Raw genomic sequence first — 23,129 nt, 5'->3', positions numbered from 1 at the left:
GTTCAGTTTTCTGTCGTCTGTGCTGTCACTGATAAATGACACACAGCAGACCTTGTGTGTCAGTCATGGGGAGCATACAACAGAGAAACCTTCGCTATTTGACCCTGGGTAAGACACACGTTCCAGAATTTCATTCGGAAAGCAGCTTAGTACAGTATAGCAGTTTTATTGCATTGTATAGAAAATAAGTGGAAGACCAGTTTTTCCATTTAAAGATCCTTCTCTTCATTGAAATAAAAAAGGGAACCTAAAACAGAAACAGGGCCAACTTTTATCTCTGTACTTTTCAGCTCACTGAATGTAATGTTACGATATCATTTTCTTCTCCCCTATAGTCTCTTTCCTCTTGACCTCTTCTTCACCTGCTGCAGGTCAGTCCGTTCTCCTGTGTCATGCATAACATCGTCCTAGTTTTCAGAACTTTTCAGTACTTTCAGTGTAAAATGTTTCGATGTTGTATGTTACTTCCTATGTGTATGATAGACGGTCAGATCAGATTAGACGGGTCTGGGTCCACTCGGTGCTCTGGAAGAGTTGAGATCTATCACAACGGCGCCTGGGGAACAGTCTGCGATGACAGCTGGGACCTAAATGATGCCACGGTGGTGTGCAGACAGCTAGGCTGTGGGACGGCACTGACTGCAACTCAGTCGGCCAACTTTGGTCAAGGAACTGGACAAATCTGGCTTGACGATGTGGCCTGTTCAGGAAGCGAAAGGTCTCTAGCTGAGTGTCAGCACAAAGGATTTGGGACACACAACTGTGGACACAGTGAGGACGCTGGTGTGGTCTGTTCAGGTGAGACAACCTTTGGAAAAGTATTTTTAATAAATGTATGTTATGTATATCTTAACAGCTCTGTTGCCTAGTCATTGTGATGCGAGTAAAAGCTGTTTGGATGCAGCACTGGAAAAGAGCTGGTAACCACACCCTGCAGCATGCTTTTGGAGTTGAAGAGCGGAATAGCAAGTGTGAAATGTTGCTTAATACGCTGCAATGTAGGTGACGAAGTTTATCGAGTGTTTGATCTACTGTGAAGAGCGTTCACATCTTACTCGTAGAAGTCCAGTAATGGTTTGTCCGCTGTGCTCTGTGCCCAGGTGTGCCGGCCAGATTGTCTGGGTCCACTCTGTGCTCTGGAAGGGTTGAGATCTACTACAACAACGCCTGGGGAACAGTCTGCGATGACGACTGGGAGTTAAATGATGCTGAGGTAGCGTGTAGGGAGCTGGGCTGTGGTGCGGCACAGAGTGCTGCCCAGTCGGCCCACTTTGGTGAGGGAACCGGACAAATCTGGCTTGACGATGTGGCCTGTTCGGGAAGCGAAAGGTCTCTAACTCAGTGTCAGCACAAAGGATTTGGGACACACAACTGTGGACACAGTGAGGACGCCGGTGTGGTCTGTTCAGGTGAGACATTTTTTTAATGGTTTCTCTTATATGTAGTTATTATTACTACTACTACTAATAATAATAATACCATCAAAAGCAACAACAATAGCCTTGTTTGGGACTGGGTGTTACGAAAAACTCTCTGAACTTATTTCTCTTTTACTGACTTTTTGTCACCTTCTGGTATGGGGCGCGGGGTCAACAGAGAGGAACTCGGTGATTCGCTGCATGACAAAGAAGGGAGTTTTGGCCCTGCTGCCTTTAGGACATTTGGGAACCAGTGAGTTTGTGAAAATGCCCTACACCTCACATTGAGGCGATTGGTGTGTGGACAAAAGGAACACCTGCCGCGAATCATGGCCCGTACGAACAGCGCGAATGCACTCCAAATCCAGAAATGCGGTGATTGCCGCAACACATGCAAAACGCTCCAAATCCTAGGTAGAGTCTACAGCCATGATGATGATGATGTAATGCTCATGGTAAATAAATAAGTCTTTGACAAAAAGGAATTTTGACTGTACGTTAAGTTCAAGTATCGCCAAAGTTCACAAAGACCATAAATGGCGACACCAAATTGCACGGCAATCCCTCCCAACAGTTGTCGAGACATCTCAGTCTGAACCACAATTGTCAACCTGCTGGTCGTGCTATAAGGACAGTCAGGCGATCACCAAAGATTTATCCTCTGGGAAATGTGAATGTCTGTACAAAACTGTTGCCAATCCCTCTTGTAGATGGGGAGATATTTCACTGGATAAATGGCGTTTTCGACCTGACGGCGGTAGCTGACAGGTCAGCTATACTCCCACCGTGAACGTCTGGACAAACATTTTATGGCAATCCAATAGCTATCCAATAGTTGTCAAGATATTTAATTAAAGACCAAAAATGCCAACCTCATGGTGGCGCCAGAGGCGAAGTCAGGGGATCGGCAGTGGGAATCATTCTCTGGGAATGAATGCACCTGTACCAAATGGCGCTGCATGAGATGCGGCGAGCATGGCTAAAGATACACTGCATACGAAAGTGAAAACGCAAACATTGGGAGACCAGCAGTCCAAATTCAAAATGCCAAAACACAAAAAGGAAAGGAAAAGCACATACAAAACAAAAAGGAGGCTCTTTGTTCGCATATGCGGCGCTTCTACTCTTCTACTGTTATCATGCAAGTAAACCGCCCCCCTGCAGAGCCAATCTCTTGACTTAAATGGGAGAAATCTGCACACCTTGAACAGATGCTTCATACAGGAGACATGCCATTCTGACTGTGCCGTCAACATATGCGGCATGAAGTTAACGTTTCTGTTTCACTTCTCTCTTTCTGTCAGTCGAGAGACATTCTCCCAGTGATACTTTGTGATGCAATCATTCACAATGGCATGCCGCTCTCAATTAATGCCCCCCTCCCACAGAGAAATGAAAAGGGGGGGGGGGGAATCAATGTTAATATTATTGTAAATTCTCAAATCTTTAAGCTTTCCATTAGATACACCAAGAAGGCTTTTGACTTGGTGCTATTTTTATAGTGTGTGCATCCCAAACTCATTGGATGCTCCATCATTCATCAGTTCCCATTATACTGCTTCAGCACAAAAAAAGACAGAAAAAGAATGTTAATGCAGCCAAGCTCAAATATATATTACATTTGATATTCTATTGTTGCTATTTTTTTTTCAGCGAGCCTCCCAAAGCCCAGCATCTCCATGAGTCCTGTTGGGGAGGCTACCTGGGGTCAGGACGTCGACATCACTTGTTCGGTCTCGACTCAAACGCAACAGCTTTTACGTGTGACGTTCATTTTGATAAAGGCTTCAGGTTCATTCCAAAAGACCAAAGCATCGAGTACCAACTCTGCCGCCTTCAACATGCCCAGAGTCGACTTTGATAACGAGGGATCGTACCAGTGTCAGTATCAGACAAGGGTTTCAAGTCAAGTCAGCTCCCCCCTAAGTGACTCTGTCAGACTCTCTGTTACTGGTAAGGAAATGAATCCATTCCCTGAACTTGATGTTTCATAGTTCAATATTTTGGGGAAATAAATCATAATCGCTTTCTTGAGAGTTAGCCAAGAAGATTGATACCTGTCTCAGATATGTCCTTTGAATATGGAGCTACTGCCAGCAGCTGGTTCGCTTAGCTTAGCATCACGACTGGAAACAGGGAAACAGCAGTAACTTCCTGACTTCGGTGCTCCCAGTAAGGAGTATCAATCTACTCATCTAACTCTCTGCAAGAAACCGAAAAAGCCCATTTCCCGAAATGGAGAACTATCCCTTTGCCATGAAAAGGAAATTTACTGAACTAAAAAAAAAACTGACAAAAGTACACCTCAGCTCAAAGCCAACCCATTCGACGCTCTGATATTGTGTTATTTTTCAGTGAGCCTCCCAAAGCCCAGCATGTCCATGGATCTTGCCGGTGAGGCTGCGTGGGGTCAGGACGTCGGCGTCACTTGTTCGATCTCAACTCAGCATTCAGGCGGAACATTCGTTCTGCAGCAGACCTCGGGCTCATTCAGAGAGACCCGAACATCAAGTGCCGACTCCGCCACCTTCCGCATCCTCAGAGTCAACTTTGAAAACGAGGGATCGTACCGGTGTCAGTATCAGACAAGGGTTTCAAGTCGAGACTTCAGCTCCCCCTTAAGTGACCCTGTCAGACTCTCTGTTACTGGTAAGACGAATAAATAAATAAAATAAGGCAACACAACAACTAACCCAGAATAGCAACAGTAACAATAAGAAAACAAAGAAACACAGTGCAGTAATATAGCAAGACCATTAAATCGAGCTGGAGAGGTCATACGTCTGATGACAGTAGGACGTCCTCTGTGTTGTTTCCAGGATATTTAATGACCGGTTTGCATTCTACAATTGCAGACAAGAGAGAACTGTTAAAGGCCACACAGCCTGTGCACCCAAGACCCTCCGCTTTGCACTTGTCGTTACATTTGTGCAATTAAAATTCATTCAAGAGTCCAGTGTCTTTTAAATGTGAGTGTTTTTAGGCAAAAAAAAAAAAAGGTTACGTTAAAATCAAATTCAGGGATTTCGTAGAGAATTCTTTAAAACAGCATTTACACCATCACGATGGGTGATGAATATAAAATATACAGTTAAATGTATTGTGGAAAAAACTTTCTTTTGCTGTCTAGCCAAACATTTCTGTGGTGTGGTTGTGCTGGGAGCATTTGGAGTTTGTATCGTGTGCATGCAGGCAGCATGATTTACATCCTGCCATGGTTTCACACCATTCCACTGACGGACAGTTGGTGGCCGTGACCAACCACAGAAACGCGCCAACAAAGGCAGAGAAGAAGAAAGCTGCTAGGCTCGCAAACATGGAAGTAAACAAAGCAGGATCACCTTTCAAAAATGAGCTTTGAAAATGTTTTATGAAGGAAATGTTGCTTGTACATTTTTCATTCAAACTGTTTTTTTGTTAGTACATCTTTTGTGTGTGCAGAATCCATCTTGAGCTCATCTTTGTTTTATATTCTCTTAATGCTGTTGTCCCTTCTTTTCTTTTTTTTTCTTTTTTACTACCCAGTGCCACTGCAGCCGCCCAGCATCTCCCTGACATCTCCCAACAGGGGGCTGGTCTGGGGTCTTGAAGGTGCAGAGGTCACCAGGGGTTACAGCTTGGTCATCACCTGCTCCCTTATCTCCACCTATCCTGGAGGTGTTTTCTCTCTCATCTCCTCTGGCTCCAACGTCACCTACACCGAGCCAGCGGTCAACCAGTCGGCCTCCTTTAACTTCCCTGTAGCCGAGTATGAACACCAGGGCAACTACAGCTGTGTGTACGAAGTCACACTGTCCTCAAGGAAGTTCACTTTTCCCGTGACTGCACCGATTCTTGTCGTCATTAAAAGTAAGTAGAATGTAGAATTCAAACTAAATGTTGCGGTATTTTATAGCTGAATGCTACGTAGCCTAAGCCTGTGGCTTCTTGACCTCTCCTGACACATCTCTTATTTTTTTCATTATCTGGATTTCACTGCAGTCTGAGTGTGCAAATAAGAAAAAAATGAAAATATGACTAAAACACTATGACTGATGGGACGCTTCAGTCACTGTGGCTTATGTTCCATGATGATATTTTCAATGGCTGCACCACTGAATAGATGATGTAGTGGGGGTGGGGGGTGTCCATTTATCCCGAAAGGCTTGCCTTTGAGTCTTTTACCAAGAGTTCGAGTGCATTGCCCCTGCTTAAAATGTTGAAACTTGGCGACGATGGGTTCGGGTGCGATGGATGGTTTGCAGTGCACTCGCGTACGTTTTCTCTTTTCCAAGGTGTTGAACTCTTTTCAAACTTCGTGAAGGTCTTTAACAATTCCTCTGGGATTTCATTGTTCTCGTCTTTGATTCCCTTGAATGTTAGGTTGTCTATCATTGAACTGGTTTGTAGATGATTGCAGGGATTCTTTCGGAGGAAGGTTCTCTTCTTTAACGTTGGTCACGTTCAGTCTGTGTTTCAGCAACAGCTTTTTTTCAGCTCCTCGGTTTCGGGTGTAACCATGTTTTTCCAGGTTGGCAGCTTCTGCTAGTTTCTAAATCGTAAGTTTGTCGAGTTTCTCGAGTTGTTCCAAGGGTATCAACGGTGGTCGCTGGTTTGCCTCGTATAGGAGTGCTGGAATTTTCATCAGCAGGGGTTTGCGTCGTCTGTCTGCCAAGCCATGACTGTGTTTACTCCGCTGATTTGGGAAGCTGAGAAAAGATCCAAGGAAAGACTCGCTGGGGTTGAACATTGATTGAGAAAATGTCTCTGTAATAGTTGAATCTAGGTTCGCTGTATTGTGACCAAAGTTCGTCTAGTGATGAAATGCCAGTTTATAGTAACGCCGTTTTGTTCAAGAGACGCATTGAGAAAAGTTTAGTACCACTGTCATTGTAGTTTAGCCAAAACAGATACAATGTAGATATGAGGGCTCAGTAGATTTATATATCCACGTTATTCATCCCTCAAATACCAGCAATATAGTAAATCATCTCATCATAGCTATCCAAGAATATAAAAAGGTTGAGGCAGGGACTGCTACTCGAGAGATAGAAGGAGTACATTATTAATCCCAATGGGGAAATGGGACACAATTTTCAGGACAAACCTTTAAATGTTTTTTCTCTCCCAGTGCCTTTGTTGCCGCTGGTCTCCTCACTAGCTGCTGGAGGTCTGCTGCTGCTCCTGCTGGTCTTGGCGGTGGTCTGTCTGGTCACCAGGAGAAGACGACGGCGAGCCAGGCACTCTGGAGCCCTCGTCCAAACTCAACGTGCGTACACTTTCGTCCGGTGTCTGTGCTTGAAAGCTTGCAAAGAATTGATTCCGACATTCATGAAACATTTTGCTTGTGTTTCAGTGGCTGTCAGAGCCAGTAACGAATATGAAAACAATGAAGAGGAGGAGGACTATGTGAATGTTGACCCAGTATACACCAAGAGGAAACTCAGAGAGGAAGCAGGGAGCGTGGAAGAAGAGGAGAGTGATGATTATGAGGACCCAGAAAGTGATCATGATTATGAGGAAGCGGACCCCGGTGTCGGTTGTATAAAGGCTGAGGAGGTCTGTTTCAGTGTAGAGGAAAGCTCAGAAGAAGAAGAAGACGATGATGATGATGATGATGATGAAGAAGAAGAAGAAAGCAGTGATGGTGAAAATGACTATGAAAATGTAACCGAGCCATTTGGCGAATTATCTGTGGCCATTTATGGAGAACAGGAGGACATAAATATAGTATAGCGTAAATGGAGGCATGAGGCAACATTATAGCAGAAAGACAACAGCGGTTCAAGGGATGGCAATGCCCGTCTGTTGGCCGGTCAGTTAGGCCACACGGAAATATGCCACAGACCTTCATGGTCCCCAGAGGATGAATTCTCTGACTTTGGTGATCCCCCAGTCTGACTCACCGGATGTAGACTGCTGGAATAAGTCTGGCAACTATTTCAGTCGCCATTCTACCTCCCCTTCCGCGAAGTGAAGCGTTACTGTTTTCAGAGTCGGAGGTTTTAACGGGTCCAGTGAGCTCCTCCAGAGCTAAAGTATAGGTAGGCTTCACCTCTTGGACACCGATGAACAAGTTGTGTTTGTCTTTTTTTTTAACAGTAAACGTTGTAAAATCATGTAGTCTACATACGTCATCCTTATGTAGTGTTTTCTTTAGCGGGATCGGCACCGGTACCGGCACCGGCGCTGCATCCTGGACTTAGCGCCGCCCAAGGCAATTATGATTGGTTTAAATAAATACAAACAAGCCAGAGCGTTTTTTTTCCCCTATCCCAGAACGACGATGGGCTGAGTCAGACCTGTCTCCATACCTTGGACCCTGGCTCAACCCTATGCGAGACTAGTGATCCCCTCACTTCATAAGGTCCATGGTATGATGTTTGACATTGGCGGTTTTGAGTGAAATGTGTCAACAGCTATTGGATAGATTGCCATTTGGTACAGACATGCCCCTCAGGATTAATGGTACCTTTGGTGATCCTTTTACTTGTCCCCTAACCCCAATCACCCGGAAACATTTCAATTGGTCAAATGTTTTGATTTATGACCAAATACCTAAACTTAAGTAGTTAAAGTAATGGTATTTCCGTCAACATCAGCTGTACTTTGTGGTTAGCCCTAACTAGTGCATGTTAGCAAGCTAACACAAAAATAGTGAACATGGTAGACATTATAGCAGCTAAACATCAGCATGTTAACATTGTCATTGTGAGCATGTCATTATGCTCAGGTTAGCGTTTAGTTCAGATGTTGCTCCCAGACCCTTAGTCTTGTTATATTTTAACACTAGCAAAAGGTTTGTCTTCTGACAAGGAGGCAGTTTTGGCCGTCGTGACTCCTCGGCATATTTTGTGTAAAATGCCATCATTTTCAAAACCATCACACATTTTCACATGACAGTTAGGATGGTTTACGTAAAACAGTTGTTCTGTGCAGCATTTATGTACAGCCAAGGCTAGATTACCAATGAAGCTGCTACGTGGCAAGGTGGCAGCTTCATTATGTAGTCAATCGGGGCCCAACAAAGCAAATATGGCCCTCTAAGAGGGTAATCAAGCCAAATCTACAGAATGTACAAAAGAAATCCATTTAGATATTTTATTTAACATATAATATATTAGGTCCTTAAATATTTATTTTGTGCAAGTTTTTCATGAAAACATAATAGTTTTTCATTGTTTTCTTGGATAACCATCTAAGTTGTTTCTTTGAAACCCATTTTGTTTTACTTAAAACCTCTTCACTGTGGTTGACCACAACATTTCCTTTAAAATCATTTATTATATATATTATAATATATATACTAGCTTATCTACGTCTACATTTAGCTTCTTGTATTATGAAAGTCATAGTTAAAGGAATCAACTTTTCACTTTGAAACCACACTCATTTCTGTATGCTAAATATAAAGCCACTGCCAGCTGTTGATTAGCTTAGCACAAAGCCTGGAAACAGGGAGAAACTGCTAGCCAAATGAGATATTAGTTAATTAATTGTTAATTAGCAAATTTGTTACCTTGGATAGAGCCAGGCTAGCTGTTTCCCATGTGTTTTCGGGTCTTTGTGCTAAGCTAAGCTAATCTGTATCAATCTTCCTATCTAACTTTCAGCAAGAAGGAAGCGAATAAGCGTATTTCCCAAAATGTTGAACTATTCCCCTCAGTGTTATCAACAACATTATTCTATGTGATGATAAATATCTTTTATTTTCAATGATAATAAAAGGGTTTCAGGTTCAGGTGTTCAAGTATAAAGGGAGTGTATCAGTAATGGAGGTAAATGATGTTTTTAAATATATTTGTGTTGGGGAATATTGTTTTTTTTTTACTATTTGGAATTGAAATTGTACATTTATTCTAAAATGTGGTTTTAAAGGCACACAATGTTAAATGTAAGTGTTTTATGTCAAACATATACCTTTTCTATACTTTGATTTTATTAAAATAAAGTTCTTGCGGAATTTATTCGAAGTATTCTTGCCCATCTTGTTGCACATACACACATAACCCAGGTACGACCATGGGGAGTCTTAAGCTGGATGGTCTCATACAACCGCAAATAATGACCAGACCGGGATGGGTGGGGTTAAAATAACCCAGTAGTTTAGAGCTGAGGAATCGGCAGCCATCTTGAATCTCCCTTTCTATTTCTGTCCCTGGCATCCCCTGGTTCACTGACACACTTTTTTTTGCGGTAGCCCTCTGGATGACTTAAAGATTACTATCTGTCTTTTCTTCGGGCTGATGATGTCTTCATCTACCCAACTTCAGTCCAATTGTGTGTATCCCAATTGCCATAAACACATCATGTAATCCAATACAACAAAAGCACAAAGCCTAAAAACGACCACAGCTGAATCACCCCTGTGACACCCCTGTCAACAAAAACGAAACACTCAACAACAGCAGTGTTAAATGCTTGGAGGTTGTATTGGGTTGGGAATTCATCAGTACTAACACTGTTGATAAAATTACAAAACAATATGTAAACGATCACCTGAAAAATAGATGGGTTGATGTGACGTTTGTCTATTTTGTCTCAGCACACATCGAAAGCAGCTGTTGTCAGCCAATCACACGCGAGCCAGTTCGCTGTGTGAGCCAATGACGTGAAGGCAGTTTTACAGTATGACGCCTGGACAGACACAAATAGATATGACACAGGCTCCTTGTAACGTTAGCACGCCGCTTTCACACACACACACACACACACACACACACACACACACACATGCAGACAGACTCTGGGTAATGTTAGCGCCCTGAGCTCATCCCTCGAAGAAGCAGTGATGAAGCCTTGTAACCTGAGACGAGACGGGCCTTGTTCACACTACTGGTCTACACGCTCAGTTCTTCATATCCGTTGTGCAATGTACGTGCACCATATGGCACATAAACAATGAAAAGGCAGATCGCAAATCTGTGCTAATACCTGCACTTTTCCCTCTTGATTCAAACACACTTTAGTTACAGTATGTGTTACATCATTTCATTAGCTGGCAATAAAGTGAATTTCACTTGTTGTGTCTCATTGTTCGACCTAATGCCAGCCGTGGACGATGGGACGAGAAGATTGATACCACCCTCGTGTTTGCACGGTACACGTGAAGCTATCGCCAGCAGCCTGTTAGCTTAGCTTAGCATGGTGGCCGGAAACAGGTTTGCTCTGTGCAAACATAACAAATTCCACCCACCAGCACCTCTATAGCTAAATAATTAACGTGTTATGTCTCGGTTTTTTAGCATACAAGAACCGAGATGTAGCCGTGTGTTCAGACAGCATGGACACAAATTTTGTGCCACAAGTGAAAGTCAATGGGAATATGCGAGTGGGCACGAATTAGCCTGGGATGTATGTATGCTAAGCTATGCTGGCGGCTGCTTCATATTTAGCTTACAGGCATGAGAGTGGTATCAAGCTTTCCATCTAACTCTTGGCATGAAAGCAAAGCAAGGAGTGTTAAAACAAACTTTTATCAGGAGTACTTTTATCATCCAAATGTTTTCACCATTATTCTATTTTGTCTTGGCAGAAATGGGCTTCCATACATCGCCTATGTTGAAATGAGGCAAAATCTAAATATTTATGTCAACTATGCTTGTCTCCACGATTGAGACCATGTAATATTTCTTGAAAGTATTATTATGTATTTTGCCATTTGTATCTACATCATATATTAGGACGTAAAAGTCAGAGATATGTGTGTGTGAACACGGCCACATGCACACAAACCCAAACAGGATATGACCATGAGCTGTCTTTAGCCTTTTGATGAGTTGCAGGGCATTCCTGACCTCGCCGGGGCACACGCTAACAAACAGCAGTGAGCTCATGGGGTGTAAATAGCCCGGTGGGAGGGACGGAGCTGGGCAGCTGGGGTATATAAAGGAGAGAAGCCCTGAGTAATGTCCCAAACTACCTGACAGAAGAAGAAACTCTGGAAACTCTCAGCTCTCAAAGATATCAAGTCTGAGAGAAGGGAATCTGCAACCAAGCAGCAAAGAGGCCACGACACACCGCGCTCCCGGGTTGCCTTATAAACGAAGTCGAGCTTTTGTCGAGAACCGCCCTCCGACGGCGACATGATGTCCCAGCATGCAGCCTTGGCCAGCCTGTTTGGCGACGACCCTTTCTTCAGCCAGGAGAGGCTGCTGTGGCCGCTGCGTCACGAGGCCCTCTCCTCACTGCAGCAGGACTTCTTCAACCAGAGAGCCAGGCTGGCCGACAGCCTCCTGAGGGAGCTCCACGACGGGCCCAGCCTGCTCAAACTTGGCCAGTTGCCTCTCATTTCTTCCACTTTGGCGAGGTATGTATAGTCACTGTGTACCTCAGCAGTGGATACACCTGATTGGCTAGGTCTTAAGGCGTTTTCAAGCCTAGAGTTGGTTTGTTCTGGTCCGAATCCATGGATGAGTTGGTAAAGTTGGTTCGGTTTCTTCAAGCAAACCAAGATGCATCACTAAAAGTCTTGCGAGAACGTATGAGCGCAGCTGTCAGATGGTTAGATGTGTCTATGGTGGCAGCGAGAGAGTAAACTCAGGAAGAAGGTCCTTTCTGCCCAAATATTGAGAAGGCGGCATACTTTGTTTCTAGTCCAGATCAGACCTCAATTCAGTCTCTGGTAGCTGTTAGCAACTTTCGCATGCAAAACGCAGCAGGCTATGGGAGCCTTTAAGCTCAGAGTTTGGTCAAATCGAAGACCACATTCCCGCCACAAACGAACCACTCCAGAGCTTGTTTGTGTTACCGGCACCAGACCTAGGGGAAATCTAGGCCGGTAGCAAAGGATACACAAGCTGAGGAGGCCTGTGTAGCCTAATATCAGCTGTGGATTAATGAGAGAGAGGACTAAAGTTAGCTTCTTGCTCCAGCCACAGCGTGTTTATTACTGACTGCAACCTATATTATTCATGCAATCAAATCTTTCCAAGTGCATAGAAAAAAATAAATTACACAATCCATAAATCGGAGTAAGTAGTAAATCCGTAAAGCAATAGAAAATGTAAATCAAATGAAAAGTAAATGTACATAGACTCAAAAGACTTAAAGCATATCACAAATAAACTCAAAATATTAACGTGCATCAAAAATAAAATAACTCTAAACACATACACCTAACTCCTGTGCTGATTCTCCCAGAACAGTGATAATCATTTAAGATTAGCTAAATACACATTTACTTATTTTCAGTACTATCGCATGTGCTCACTAACACGCTTAACCTTAGCAATGGCGTCTAGCAAAATGGCGCGCCAACAGCATATAAAAAAAACAGAATCAACATAGTGCAACTGTAACGTCGCTCACTCACCACAGACAGTATAATAATCTAAGCAACATTACAACACATTCCTTTAAGTTACAGCATGTTAACAATTTCTTATGCTTACAAAGTTACGGTGTAACTTGTTCATAAAAAAATACTCAGCGCGACGACGTTCGTCAAAGCAACTACAGTGCCACACCAAAACTTCTTAAAACTTTTCTAACCACAGTTGAAACATCAAATAACTGTTCATATTTCACCCATCTTAGATACAGAAACCACGAAACAAAGAATAACAGTTTTTACCGTACCTGTGGATTAATGAGAGAGAGGACTAAAGTTAGCTTCTTGCTCCAGCCACAGCGTGTTTATTACTGAGCTGCGCACGAGCAGAGCGAACTCTTAAAACGTCTCCCTACTGGATCCAGAGGCATCAGAGCGCCATCTTCTGGTATGGAGGTGTATTACCCTTAAATTCAGACTCACAATGTTCGTGTTAGATTGATACAATAATAAGACAAAAATTAGGGGGGGTGTCTGTTTCCACATAAAAACTGAACATGTAGCATTTCTATCCTACTACATTTGCAACCGGACCGAGACCTCTTCCTCTTAAAGGTCTTGGTGCAGTTGTTTTTGTCTGCGCACGAGTCCAATTGCTGTGCTCGGATCCGCCCGAGCAAATCATACTGAGAGGGAAAACAGGGAGTTTGATGCCACCGCGCTAAACAACGCAGGTTTGAAAACGCCCTTAGACACCAGTGGAATCACCGAGCTGATTCTGATCCAGATTCCGGTTCTCTTTCAGGCTGAGTGATGGCAAAGAGCAGCAGGGAGAGACTCCCAGCAAAGAGCTGCACAAGGAAGCTCAGCCGGCCACGGAAAACAACGGCGACCTCCTAGTGACCCTAGATGCTCGCGGTTACGCCCCCAATGACATCACTGTCAAACTGGAGGGGCGTAGCCTGGCGGTGGTGGCCATGAAGCAGGCCGGGGCGGAGGAGAGCCAGTCCTGCTCCTCCACCTCCTCCCGCGCCTCCTTCTGCTCCTCAGCCTCGTCTCAGATGGGATTTGTCCAGAAGATCGACCTTCCCGCCCACCTGGACCTGTCCGGCCTCTCCTGCTCCCTGATGGATGATGGACAGCTGCGCATCCACGCCCCTGTGGCCAAGCAGCCAATCGGCGAGGAGCGCCAGGTGCCCGTTCGGTTCAGGACGTCACTGGAATTTCCCGTTGCCAAGACAGAGGAGGAACACACGGACTAATGCACAAACACTCTTTTTAATAAAAAAAATGTTTTTATGCCAAAACACACACACACACACACACACACTAAAAGACTGCCTTTAATGAGAAAACTTCACCATCACTAAATATATTTATTTTGTAATTATTTGCAATTTGTATAAACTGTTGAAAAATAAAGTGGTATTCTATTAGTACAGTGGTGTCTGCAGGGGGCGGGGATTGATTGAATAAATGGATAACTGCTTTTGTTGTGGACTTTTGTGTCCACACGGTGGTGCCAGCAACCAACTCGCACACAGAGGACGGACCGAGTGGGGGGGGGGGGGGGGGGGGAGGCAGAAAGGAGGGAGGAGGGGAAAAGAAAAGAAGAGTTCCTAAATGCTGGCATTATGGTTTGACTCCCCTCAGGTGACTAAATTAGTAACTCTAAAAGGTTCCGGTGACATTTGATTTCCTGGGGAGAAGTGATTTGTTGGGAGCAGGTGACAAACAAAAGCGGCGGTTTAATGTTTTATGAGTCCTGCCCCGCGGGCGTCACAGCAGAGGGGAGAAGAAATGAAGGCATTAGGAGGAACGACGCCAGGAGAGGAGAGAACCTATAGACCAAAAAGAACTTATCTTACTTATCTCTAGCCGTGCCATTTCGGTTTCATCTGCTGGCATGCCAGTCGAGGTAAATGGAATTCAGTTTAGTGACGCTCAACATACAAAAAAAAAACTACTTATTCGTTCATTAAAACAACTTTTGGTGCAGTCAAGTACGAGTCCATCGACCTCCATCGCATTGCGGAAAGCTCCGAGACAGATATCTAAAAAACACGGGTGAATAAAACCAACGCTATCTGCATTTCTAAACACCACTCGAGGAACGTTAGAATACATATTTTTTTGGTTCTTTTTTTAGTTTTTTTAACTGACCCTTTGACGAAGTTCTCTCATTTCGCTGTGGCAGTAACGGGAAGGATGTGCTGGCGCTCATGTGCAAACCGGCGCGTTTCACAGTACATTAGAAAACACTAGTCACGAGTCCTCTGCCGTTTGGCAACGACGTGTCATCCCACCCAGCTACGGAGCTGCTGGTCAGTGTAAACTGCTAAAGGCAGCAATGCGTTAATTGTCATTCATTGACCCACAAAGCACAAAGCGCACGTAATGCGATATAATCCTCGTTATTAGTCGGGGGGGGGGAAACAAATGTGGAAATATATTTCGATAAGTAATTCATTATGTGCCAATATTAAATCAATTTGATGCTTTGAGGGAACAATCGTACTGCCAGTGAATATTAAGATAAGAGATTCTTACACACACTCGAAACCCTTCTGTTTCTGTGCTGCTATCACAAAGCTTGTATTTGGATTCAAGTTTTCTGTCTCTCTGTGTCTGCGGGCCTCTCACTCTCATCAAATTTTCCGTAATTGCCCCCCCCCCCAACAGAATGAAATGTCCTCGCAGGCTCGACAGGGGTGTGTTGTGTGTAGGTGTGCGTGATTGTGACTGTGCATGCGTTTGTGTTATTTGTGTAACAAAGTGTCGTAAGGGCCAAATGTGCTCACGCATGTACGATGACGTGAGGGCAGCGGGTGATGCAGATGCAAGTGCGAGTCCCCCAACACCATCATCACCATCACACTTCAGCACACACACACACACACACACAGGCGGGAAATGGCTGCACATTTTCCAAAGGCGACAGTTATGAGGTCATAATGATGATGGATTCTCCAGCCCAGTGAGGTGGTAAACTTTGTTTCTCCAGGACACAGACTTCCTGCTCGGTGGGGCGGGGGGCGGGGGGTACAGTTTACACTGGCAGCCCCTCTAAACATACAAAACTCTCATCTCAGTGATTTGATTTGGGCTCGTGTGTGCTCCAGTCTGAGCGCTTCCCGTGGTTGATTTCCCCCCCAAATGTGAAAAATCATCTTTGCTGACAGTGATGTAAGGGTGTAACTACAGAAAGTGGTAGATATCACGAGGCCTACTCAATTTATTCCGATTATTTTCATTCTGGCGACATTCATAATAGGTAGTAGCGGCGGTGGGACAAAGTCATCGGGCCTTCTTATCCAAATTGAATTCCTTCAATTAAATCTCTCTCTCTCTTTTTTTCCCCGCGAGGTTTGTTTGCACGAGTGCTCCGAGTCGGATTCAGCCGAAACTTTTATTCAAGCGGGAGTAAAAGACAAAGACAAAGAACAAATGACATTGCAACTATAAGAACATTCAAAACATCCACAGCCAGATGTACCTGCTTCCAAGCCACACCGAGTCACTTTTAAATGCGTCCGACAAGGCCGGCTCCCGAAGATTCAGGTGACTCTGCAACTGATTCCGAGCCTAGGGAGCGGCATACTTAAAGCGGTCTGTTTTTGGCATGAGGCCCATTGTTTTGCTTATGTATTTCATAAATAAATCTCAGGTCAGGTCATGTACAAGCCCTTCATGTGGCGAACCTTCCCCACGTGCTCGCCCAACGGGATTAGCTGCCGTTGGTTTGATTCAAAGTGTATCGATCGTCAGGAAAATGCAAAGTAGCTTTTTTATGACGTACATTTTTATCCTTGGGCTCGGAGGGGAGGAGTCATTCCAAGTCAAAAGGCGTTAAGAGTCTGGGTTAAAGCCAAGTCGAGCCTGAAGTCACGGCTTGTTACCAAGGACGTGCAGCTTCGGCCTCGATCCTTCAGCATCATATCATGTACGTAGCCATCATGTGACGACGAAAAAAACGAAACGCTCAGAAGTCAGCTTCAACTAACTTTTTAGCATTGGCATTAGCATTAGCATTGGCTAGCTAGCGACAGCGGATAAAATCACCGAAATAGGCAGCCACGGACTGGGAGTGAGAGCCTCCTTTTGTGAACTTGAGGACTTTTGTTGACATCGTTTCACAAATGACAACGAATTCGACGCCGTCATTGTAGACTGCGACCTGTGCGTGCAGCATTTAGCAAACAGTCTACTCCAAAAATCCAAGGTATTCAGTTCCCAGGGGTAAATGAAGTACTTCGCCTTCTTTTATGTATCAAATACTCTTTAAAATACTTATTTTAAATATAAGAGCATATTGTGTAAGCACAAGGCGAGAGAGAGAGAGAGAGAGAGGCATGGCGCACTAGCTTAGCAGCACATGTTGCGTAGCTCTGGGCTGTTACGTTTCAATGCCACAACACCTCCTGCAGCTGCATCCCACCTTGACTGATGCACGAACGGTGCACGTGGTGGTGAGGGATTCATCCTGCAGCCTTAATCATTTTGCCATCTCTTCCTCTCTCTCTCTGAGACATGCAGGTCATCAGTCTAACTCTCCGTGTGTGTGTGTGTGTGTTGCTCCACTACAAACTGCCAAAATCGGATTGATGACTTAAATAAACATTAGATCAGCATACCCGGCCTGAAGGAAAGACTTCATGGTGCGCTCGCCGTGACACAACTTATTACAGACTAATTATGTGCCCTGATCGATCGATCACGCAGACAACTAATATTTAATCTCAGTTTTGACAGATTCCACAGTGCAGGTCTGGTTAAATGCTGCTTTGTTAGCAGCAAGATACTCCGACTGGGCCGCCCGCCCGTGCAAAAAGTGGATGGGCTTTTGTCAGCTATCGTGAGTCATTTCGGATCAAGATGTCCGCCAAATGGCATCAGAGTTATGACATGCCGGCAACTGATTCATCAAAGGTGACAAATGTAGCATCATGTACTGTCACTTTTGCCGTATCAGTGGGGACAAAATGTAAATAAGCAAGTCTGCTTCCACTGGCTGCGAAGCTGCATTTTACTTTTTGCTATGTGGGGGGCTGCTTTACCCTTCAAAATGAGAGCCATTCAATCCTAATGCCGTTGTTCCACAGGGCACCTTGAAGCCGTCGCATCTTTAGCTGCCGCTCCGCCTGAGAAGGACCGTGAGCTATCAACCGGTTTACCGTTCTTGTGGCGGTTGAATTCTTTGTGGTCCCGCTGCTCCGTTTTGGGGTTGTTGTGTCTGTTTAAGTTGCTCAACCCGGGGACAAAATCATCTGGTCCAGCCTGAACTTTGGGCCACCAATCATGAAATCTTTTCGGCGGCTCCATTGCGGTTCATCAGCGTTAGCACAAAGAGCTGAGGTGCAAAACGCTGGCAAACCCCGCCACCGACAGACCCTGTGTAATCCCAGAGTGCTACTCCCTGGGCAAGGACTTTTTGGAGGGAGAGTAAATACAGTATACAGTAAATTCAGTGCCTGGTTCCTCCAGTCGACATGCAGGTTAAGTTTGTAAAAAGGGCTCCTGTGGTGAGCCTGCAGTCAGGTATCACCAGGTTTTTTGTTCAGAGTTGGAGGGTGTGTGAGCCTTGCAGCTTCACTGTGAGGACAGGACTTGTTGAGTGCAGCGTACAGTCACCGGGGCTAAGCTGGCCTTTGATGGTCAGCATATTCTCTCCAAACTGTACTGGCTACTTCTTAAAACGCAATGTCCATTTCAATACCAAGAACTGCTAAGAAAGTCTATCCATGCTTTCGTATTTCTGTCTAGTTGAGGACAAAGAGTTGATCATTTCTGACTTCTAAAATGTATGACTTTTTTAAAAAAACCGATCTAGGCAACTTCAGGGCGAAAAATATGTGTTAGATATATTGACGCTGTCTCCATCCCACCACCTCTTTCCTTCCCTTTGGTCTATTTAGTTGTGCCTTTTTCTTTTTTTAATTTATTACTTCCTCAGAGAGGCCAACAGGTGTGTGCAGGAAGTGGGAAGATCGATGGTTGAAATGAGCTTTATTGATCGGAAGAAAGGCTACCAAACGGTGAAGCCCTGGGGCTCCTCGTCTACTTCTCTACCCCTCTCTCATTTCTCTCTGGGTTCTGTCCTTTTTTGAGGACTAACCTGTAAGGACCCTTGGGACTCTTCGTCTTAACCCTTCTTTTGAAGACGCCTGGCTTTCCAGTGTCAGAGGCGACACAGCAGGAGACACAGGACACAAGACAGCTTTAAAGCCGTTTCTGACATGCCATAAATATCAGATGTAACCTGTATTATGTTGGGCACCCCCCCCCCCCCCCCCCCATGTCCAGGGGGAAATCATGGCCTTACATCTGCACAAACTGATACCTCAGACCTCAACGCTGACCTCAAGATGACAACAAACAGTGTCTGCTGCGAAACTGCGAAATTGTGAGCCCAGCTGTTTTAGAACATTATTGAGCCTTTATTAAAAATCTACATATTTCTGACCCATTTTTTTTGGTTTAAAGATTTAGGACTTCAGTGTGGCCCTGGGAAGTACAAACGTATTGAGAGACTTTTAGTTTTGGTCTTTTCATGGGATAGACTAACACCAGTCTTATCCTTTGCCTGATCTCCAGATTATGACGCTGCCAACAAGCATTTGGGTCCGAAAGAGGTCCACTAACCGCTCCTTAAAATAGTTCTCTACGTAAGAAACAGGGGCAACCAGTTCCTGTTTAATTTGTCAAAATGCACTTCTTCTCGTGCTCACGTTTGACTTACTTGCACGTGCGTTCGCGTTAGAACAGTACGTGAAGAATGTTTTCTTTGTGCGTGTGGCGCTTGTTGAGATGCTGATATTAAAAGAGGCTACGAGAGAGGGTGAGAGACTATGATGGCATCACGTTGTTAACCGGCCGCAACAGGTAATGTGGTTAGCAGGAGCGGGGTAGAATTTCATTTACCGCGCTGGTAGTGAAAAGGAAAACAAAAGTGTAATTATACGGCTATGAAATCTGAGCTCCTCAATCTCAGCCATGATGTTGTGTGTAGTTGTGTTTAATAAAAAGGGGACGAGGCATGTTTTTTCGACGCATGAGTGGGATTTAGACTCCACTGCAGCAGGAACAGAGACATCTGGAAAGGGGAACTGAGCGGATACACACATCAGGCCATCACACGCACACACACACACACACACACACACACACGCACACACACACACACACACACACTGACAGTTGGGTCCATTAGAGTGATGGGTTGTTTCTGGTGCTGATACGGCTGGTTATCAGTGAAGTCTGGCCGTCATATTGTCCTGACAGAGCGGAGATACAGATAGAAGAATCACAGACTTAAATAAACACTGAAAGGCACCTCAACGTCAAGGCAGGAGATGGGCTTTAAAAGCATTTGTGCATGTGTGTGTGTGTGTGTGTGTGCTTGTTTTTGTGAGTGCATACACATGCTGAGTAATGTGTCAAGATACCTGAATTTATAGTGCCTGTTAGCTTTGTGTGTGTGTGTGTGTGTGTGTGTGTGTGTGTGTGTGTGTGTGTGAGGCAACGCGGAGTGATAGCGACGCCACCGTGTGTTTTATCAGCGCTGGTTAAATGTTTCCTGCCACTCTTCCTCCCCGCTTTCAGCCACTCTAACCTTTACAAGGCTGCTGTCGATACAATCAGACGCAAACAGACAGATGCTCTTTCTCAGCTATGCTTTTTCTTTCTTCTCTTATTAATACATATGTTCACCTTCACAGCTGGGGGGGGGGGGTTCCATAGCCTGCTCCTACAGGAGTTACTCACAGCCAGCCAACCCCCGCTTTTCTTCATGCCTGCCATGTTGAGGGCTTCCTGATTTATTTGCCCCGCTTTGTGAGTTGCTTAAAAAAAAAGGTTTCAAGGTCGTACAAGCTCCTGTTGAGTGTTTTGCCGTTGTTTAGCTTTAGGAAGGGCAGTGTTGGTCCGCTGGTCCGCCACTTGGGTTTCACCGATCCGGCTAGTTTCCACCGCTCCTGACTCGTGAGCCCAGCGAGGTAGGACCGGACCATTCGGTGTCTGTGCTGAGGGGCAGGCCACCTGCATAACTTTAGCCAAGAAGGAATAGACTAACACACCATCATTTTGTTTCTGAAATTGTCAGCCGTCAGCCCGGGGCCCCTGGAATGATCCTAGCTTTCCTCCCCATTTACGGAGCCCCTGTGCGTGTGTGTGTGTGTGTGTGTGTGTGTGTTGCCTTTGGGCTGACCTGCAGCAGGTGTTGCCGCAACGCACAGACAGACAGCCCAAGGCAGTGAGAGAGCGAAAGATTTCGAAAGAGCTGTCACCTTTAATCTGCGTCCAGACCCACTAAGGACTGCACTCTGCCTCATCCTTCTGCTGCGAGAAAACACACTTAAGGTCGCACTCCCACCAACACTCACTTACTTTTACTACAGCCAAAGAAATTCCACCTTTTGACCTTATTCATAAGAAATGGAAATGGAAAGATCTGAGCGGGCGCCATGATACCAAATTCGAACTGAGGCAAAGACACGTCTGCGTGAGTTGAAAATGTAACTTTTCAGCGATGTGTCAACATGAGCGAAAATGTATGCTTATCGGGAGAGACTCCGCCTCATGATCATGTAGAGGCAAAAGGGAAAAGGGCAGCGACTGGAGGGAAATATCATGAGTCCCGCATGATCCAGATTAACCAAAACTCAATATCAACATCTCGCAAGACGGTGAAGTCATTCAGTTTCACTGCTGATGCTTATGCAGGGCTGGAGCTTCCTCTCGGGTAATAACCTTGCTCATCTTCCTGGGAATTTGGTTTGCTTTTTGCACTCGGGAGCGGTTGCCAGGCAACCACCGGAGGCCTTGGGAAGTTACTGCTCCCCGCCAAGAAACAGTCCGGCATTTAAACCCCTGTGAAACAGTTAATTGTCGTTTTTTACATGTGGTGCTGGTGGGTGGATTTTTCTTTTTTTTTTGGACAGAGCCAGGCTAGCTGTTTCCCCGCTGTTTCCAGTCTTTGTGCTAAGCTAACTGCTGGTGATAGCCTTACGTTTAATGGACAGACATGTGAGTGGTACCACGTTAAATCTCCACCAGAAAGCAAATCAGCGTATGTCATAAAATGATAATAAGTAAATAAACAATTGAATATTACCCCAAGATTTCCATGTTCATCAGCTTCTGAGACTTTTAGCTGCAGTTTCACAATTTTCTGCGGCCTGTTTGAATCATTAATAGGCAGCCCGCCGAAACATTAAATATGTACTTTTTCATGATTATGCTTGCACTCGCGCAAAGGGCCATTACACTTTATCACTTGAAAAGGTGTTTGAAATAGACAGTCTTTACAATAAAAAAGCCGCTTTTTTTGATATGTACAGAATATTTTAACATTAAAGGTGCTCCTTGGAGTATTCTTACAAAACAAAAGTTATTAGTTGTGTGTGTCCTTTTAAATCATGCATTGTTGCTAGCAGTCTGGAGCCTTTGCTGGCGCTTCCCTTCGCACGTTACCGCCACCAACTGTTGATCAGCAGAATAGTGTGAAACTAGCGGCAGCAATGTGTAGCACGTTGCCTCATAAAAACACTGCCCTATAGCACTACTAGTGGTCAAAAGCCACAGGCTAGTAACTGCGAAAGGTAGTTGACAATGTTTATATTAGATGACCTTAGAGTCGCATGATGTGCATCACATTGACCATATTGCAGTCACTGGACATTGCGTAAACACAAATTTGATTGTGACCTAGCCACCTTTAAACCTGCAATAACTTACTTTGGCCACTTGGGGGCAGCGGGCACGAGCTGCAAACACAACATCAGCATTTCAAAGTCGATACGGCTAACGTGTTTGCAAACAGTTGACCACCTGAATGTAAATCCAGTACTTACTGCTAAATAGCTGCTAAATGCGGCGCAAGCTCACTGCTAACTTTACCCGTCTGCCGCTTAGCAAAAGCAGTTTGTTTTTTTGGGGGGGGGGGGTTTAGCTTGCTGCTGCAATGAGAGCCGTGAGACTCAACTCACGGCAGTGACGTCGCGGTACTTGAAACCAAAACAACGAGCTGAAAGATCTCAAAACGCTCCACAGAGCTGAGTGGGACTGCAGAGTGAGCGATGAGTCTCCACGGGTTCATCATGTGATCCACTGTTAATATAAGAAAATATTGATTACAGCTAACTTCAATTAGGATTGATTAGCAGACAGCTAACCTTAACGCTAATTATTATATACCATTAGCAAACACTCGACATTAGCTTGTGAATCAATATCAGCTTATGGGGGGGGGGGGGGGGGTCAATTCAGTTGGCTTCAGCAGGTTCATCAGGCTCAATATTACACCCACCATGCAGTGGGCTCTTGCAGTATGTTTGCAGGTGCCTCTGTATATTTTCATCTCGGTATCATTTTCCAGGTCATTCACCTCCCTTCTCTTTACTGCCACTGAAACCACATCTGGTTCCATCTTTTTCATTTGTCTCATTTCATAGATAAAGCTG

General features: G+C 44.8%; 2 protein-coding genes across 2 annotated transcripts in view; both read left to right on the top strand.

Moving 5' to 3' along the window:
- The window catches only part of LOC139299878 (scavenger receptor cysteine-rich domain-containing protein DMBT1-like), a 41,330-nt gene extending 34,197 nt beyond the window's left edge, over positions 1-7,133 (top strand). Inside the window, exons 11-16 of the mRNA XM_070922818.1 lie at positions 484-798; positions 3,072-3,371; positions 3,774-4,067; positions 4,944-5,267; positions 6,529-6,666; positions 6,754-7,133. Of these exons, the coding sequence (XP_070778919.1) occupies positions 484-798; positions 3,072-3,371; positions 3,774-4,067; positions 4,944-5,267; positions 6,529-6,666; positions 6,754-7,133 (1,751 nt within the window). The remainder of the gene's footprint in view (positions 1-483; positions 799-3,071; positions 3,372-3,773; positions 4,068-4,943; positions 5,268-6,528; positions 6,667-6,753) is intronic.
- Positions 7,134-11,471: 4,338 nt separating this feature from the next.
- hspb9 (heat shock protein, alpha-crystallin-related, 9) lies at positions 11,472-14,026 on the top strand. Its single transcript, XM_070923937.1, has 2 exons — positions 11,472-11,706; positions 13,475-14,026. The coding sequence occupies exons 1-2, from the start codon at positions 11,483-11,485 to the stop codon at positions 13,929-13,931; spliced, it is 681 nt and encodes a 226-aa protein (XP_070780038.1). The 5' UTR covers positions 11,472-11,482; the 3' UTR covers positions 13,932-14,026.
- Positions 14,027-23,129: the final 9,103 nt, after the last annotated feature.

Source organism: Enoplosus armatus, chromosome 17, assembly GCF_043641665.1.
Source record: "Enoplosus armatus isolate fEnoArm2 chromosome 17, fEnoArm2.hap1, whole genome shotgun sequence".
Lineage (NCBI taxonomy): Eukaryota > Metazoa > Chordata > Actinopteri > Centrarchiformes > Enoplosidae > Enoplosus > Enoplosus armatus.
Note: the sequence above shows the minus strand (reverse complement) of the source record. Positions and strands in the feature narration are given on the sequence as shown.

Coding starts and splice junctions, on each gene's coding strand:
- hspb9 (XM_070923937.1), top strand. CDS start 11,483: ATGATGTCCCAGCATGCAGCCTTGGCCAGCCTGTTTGGCGACGACCCT. Junction 11,707..13,474: donor ATTTCTTCCACTTTGGCGAG/GTATGTATAGTC, acceptor GTTCTCTTTCAG/GCTGAGTGATGGCAAAGAGC.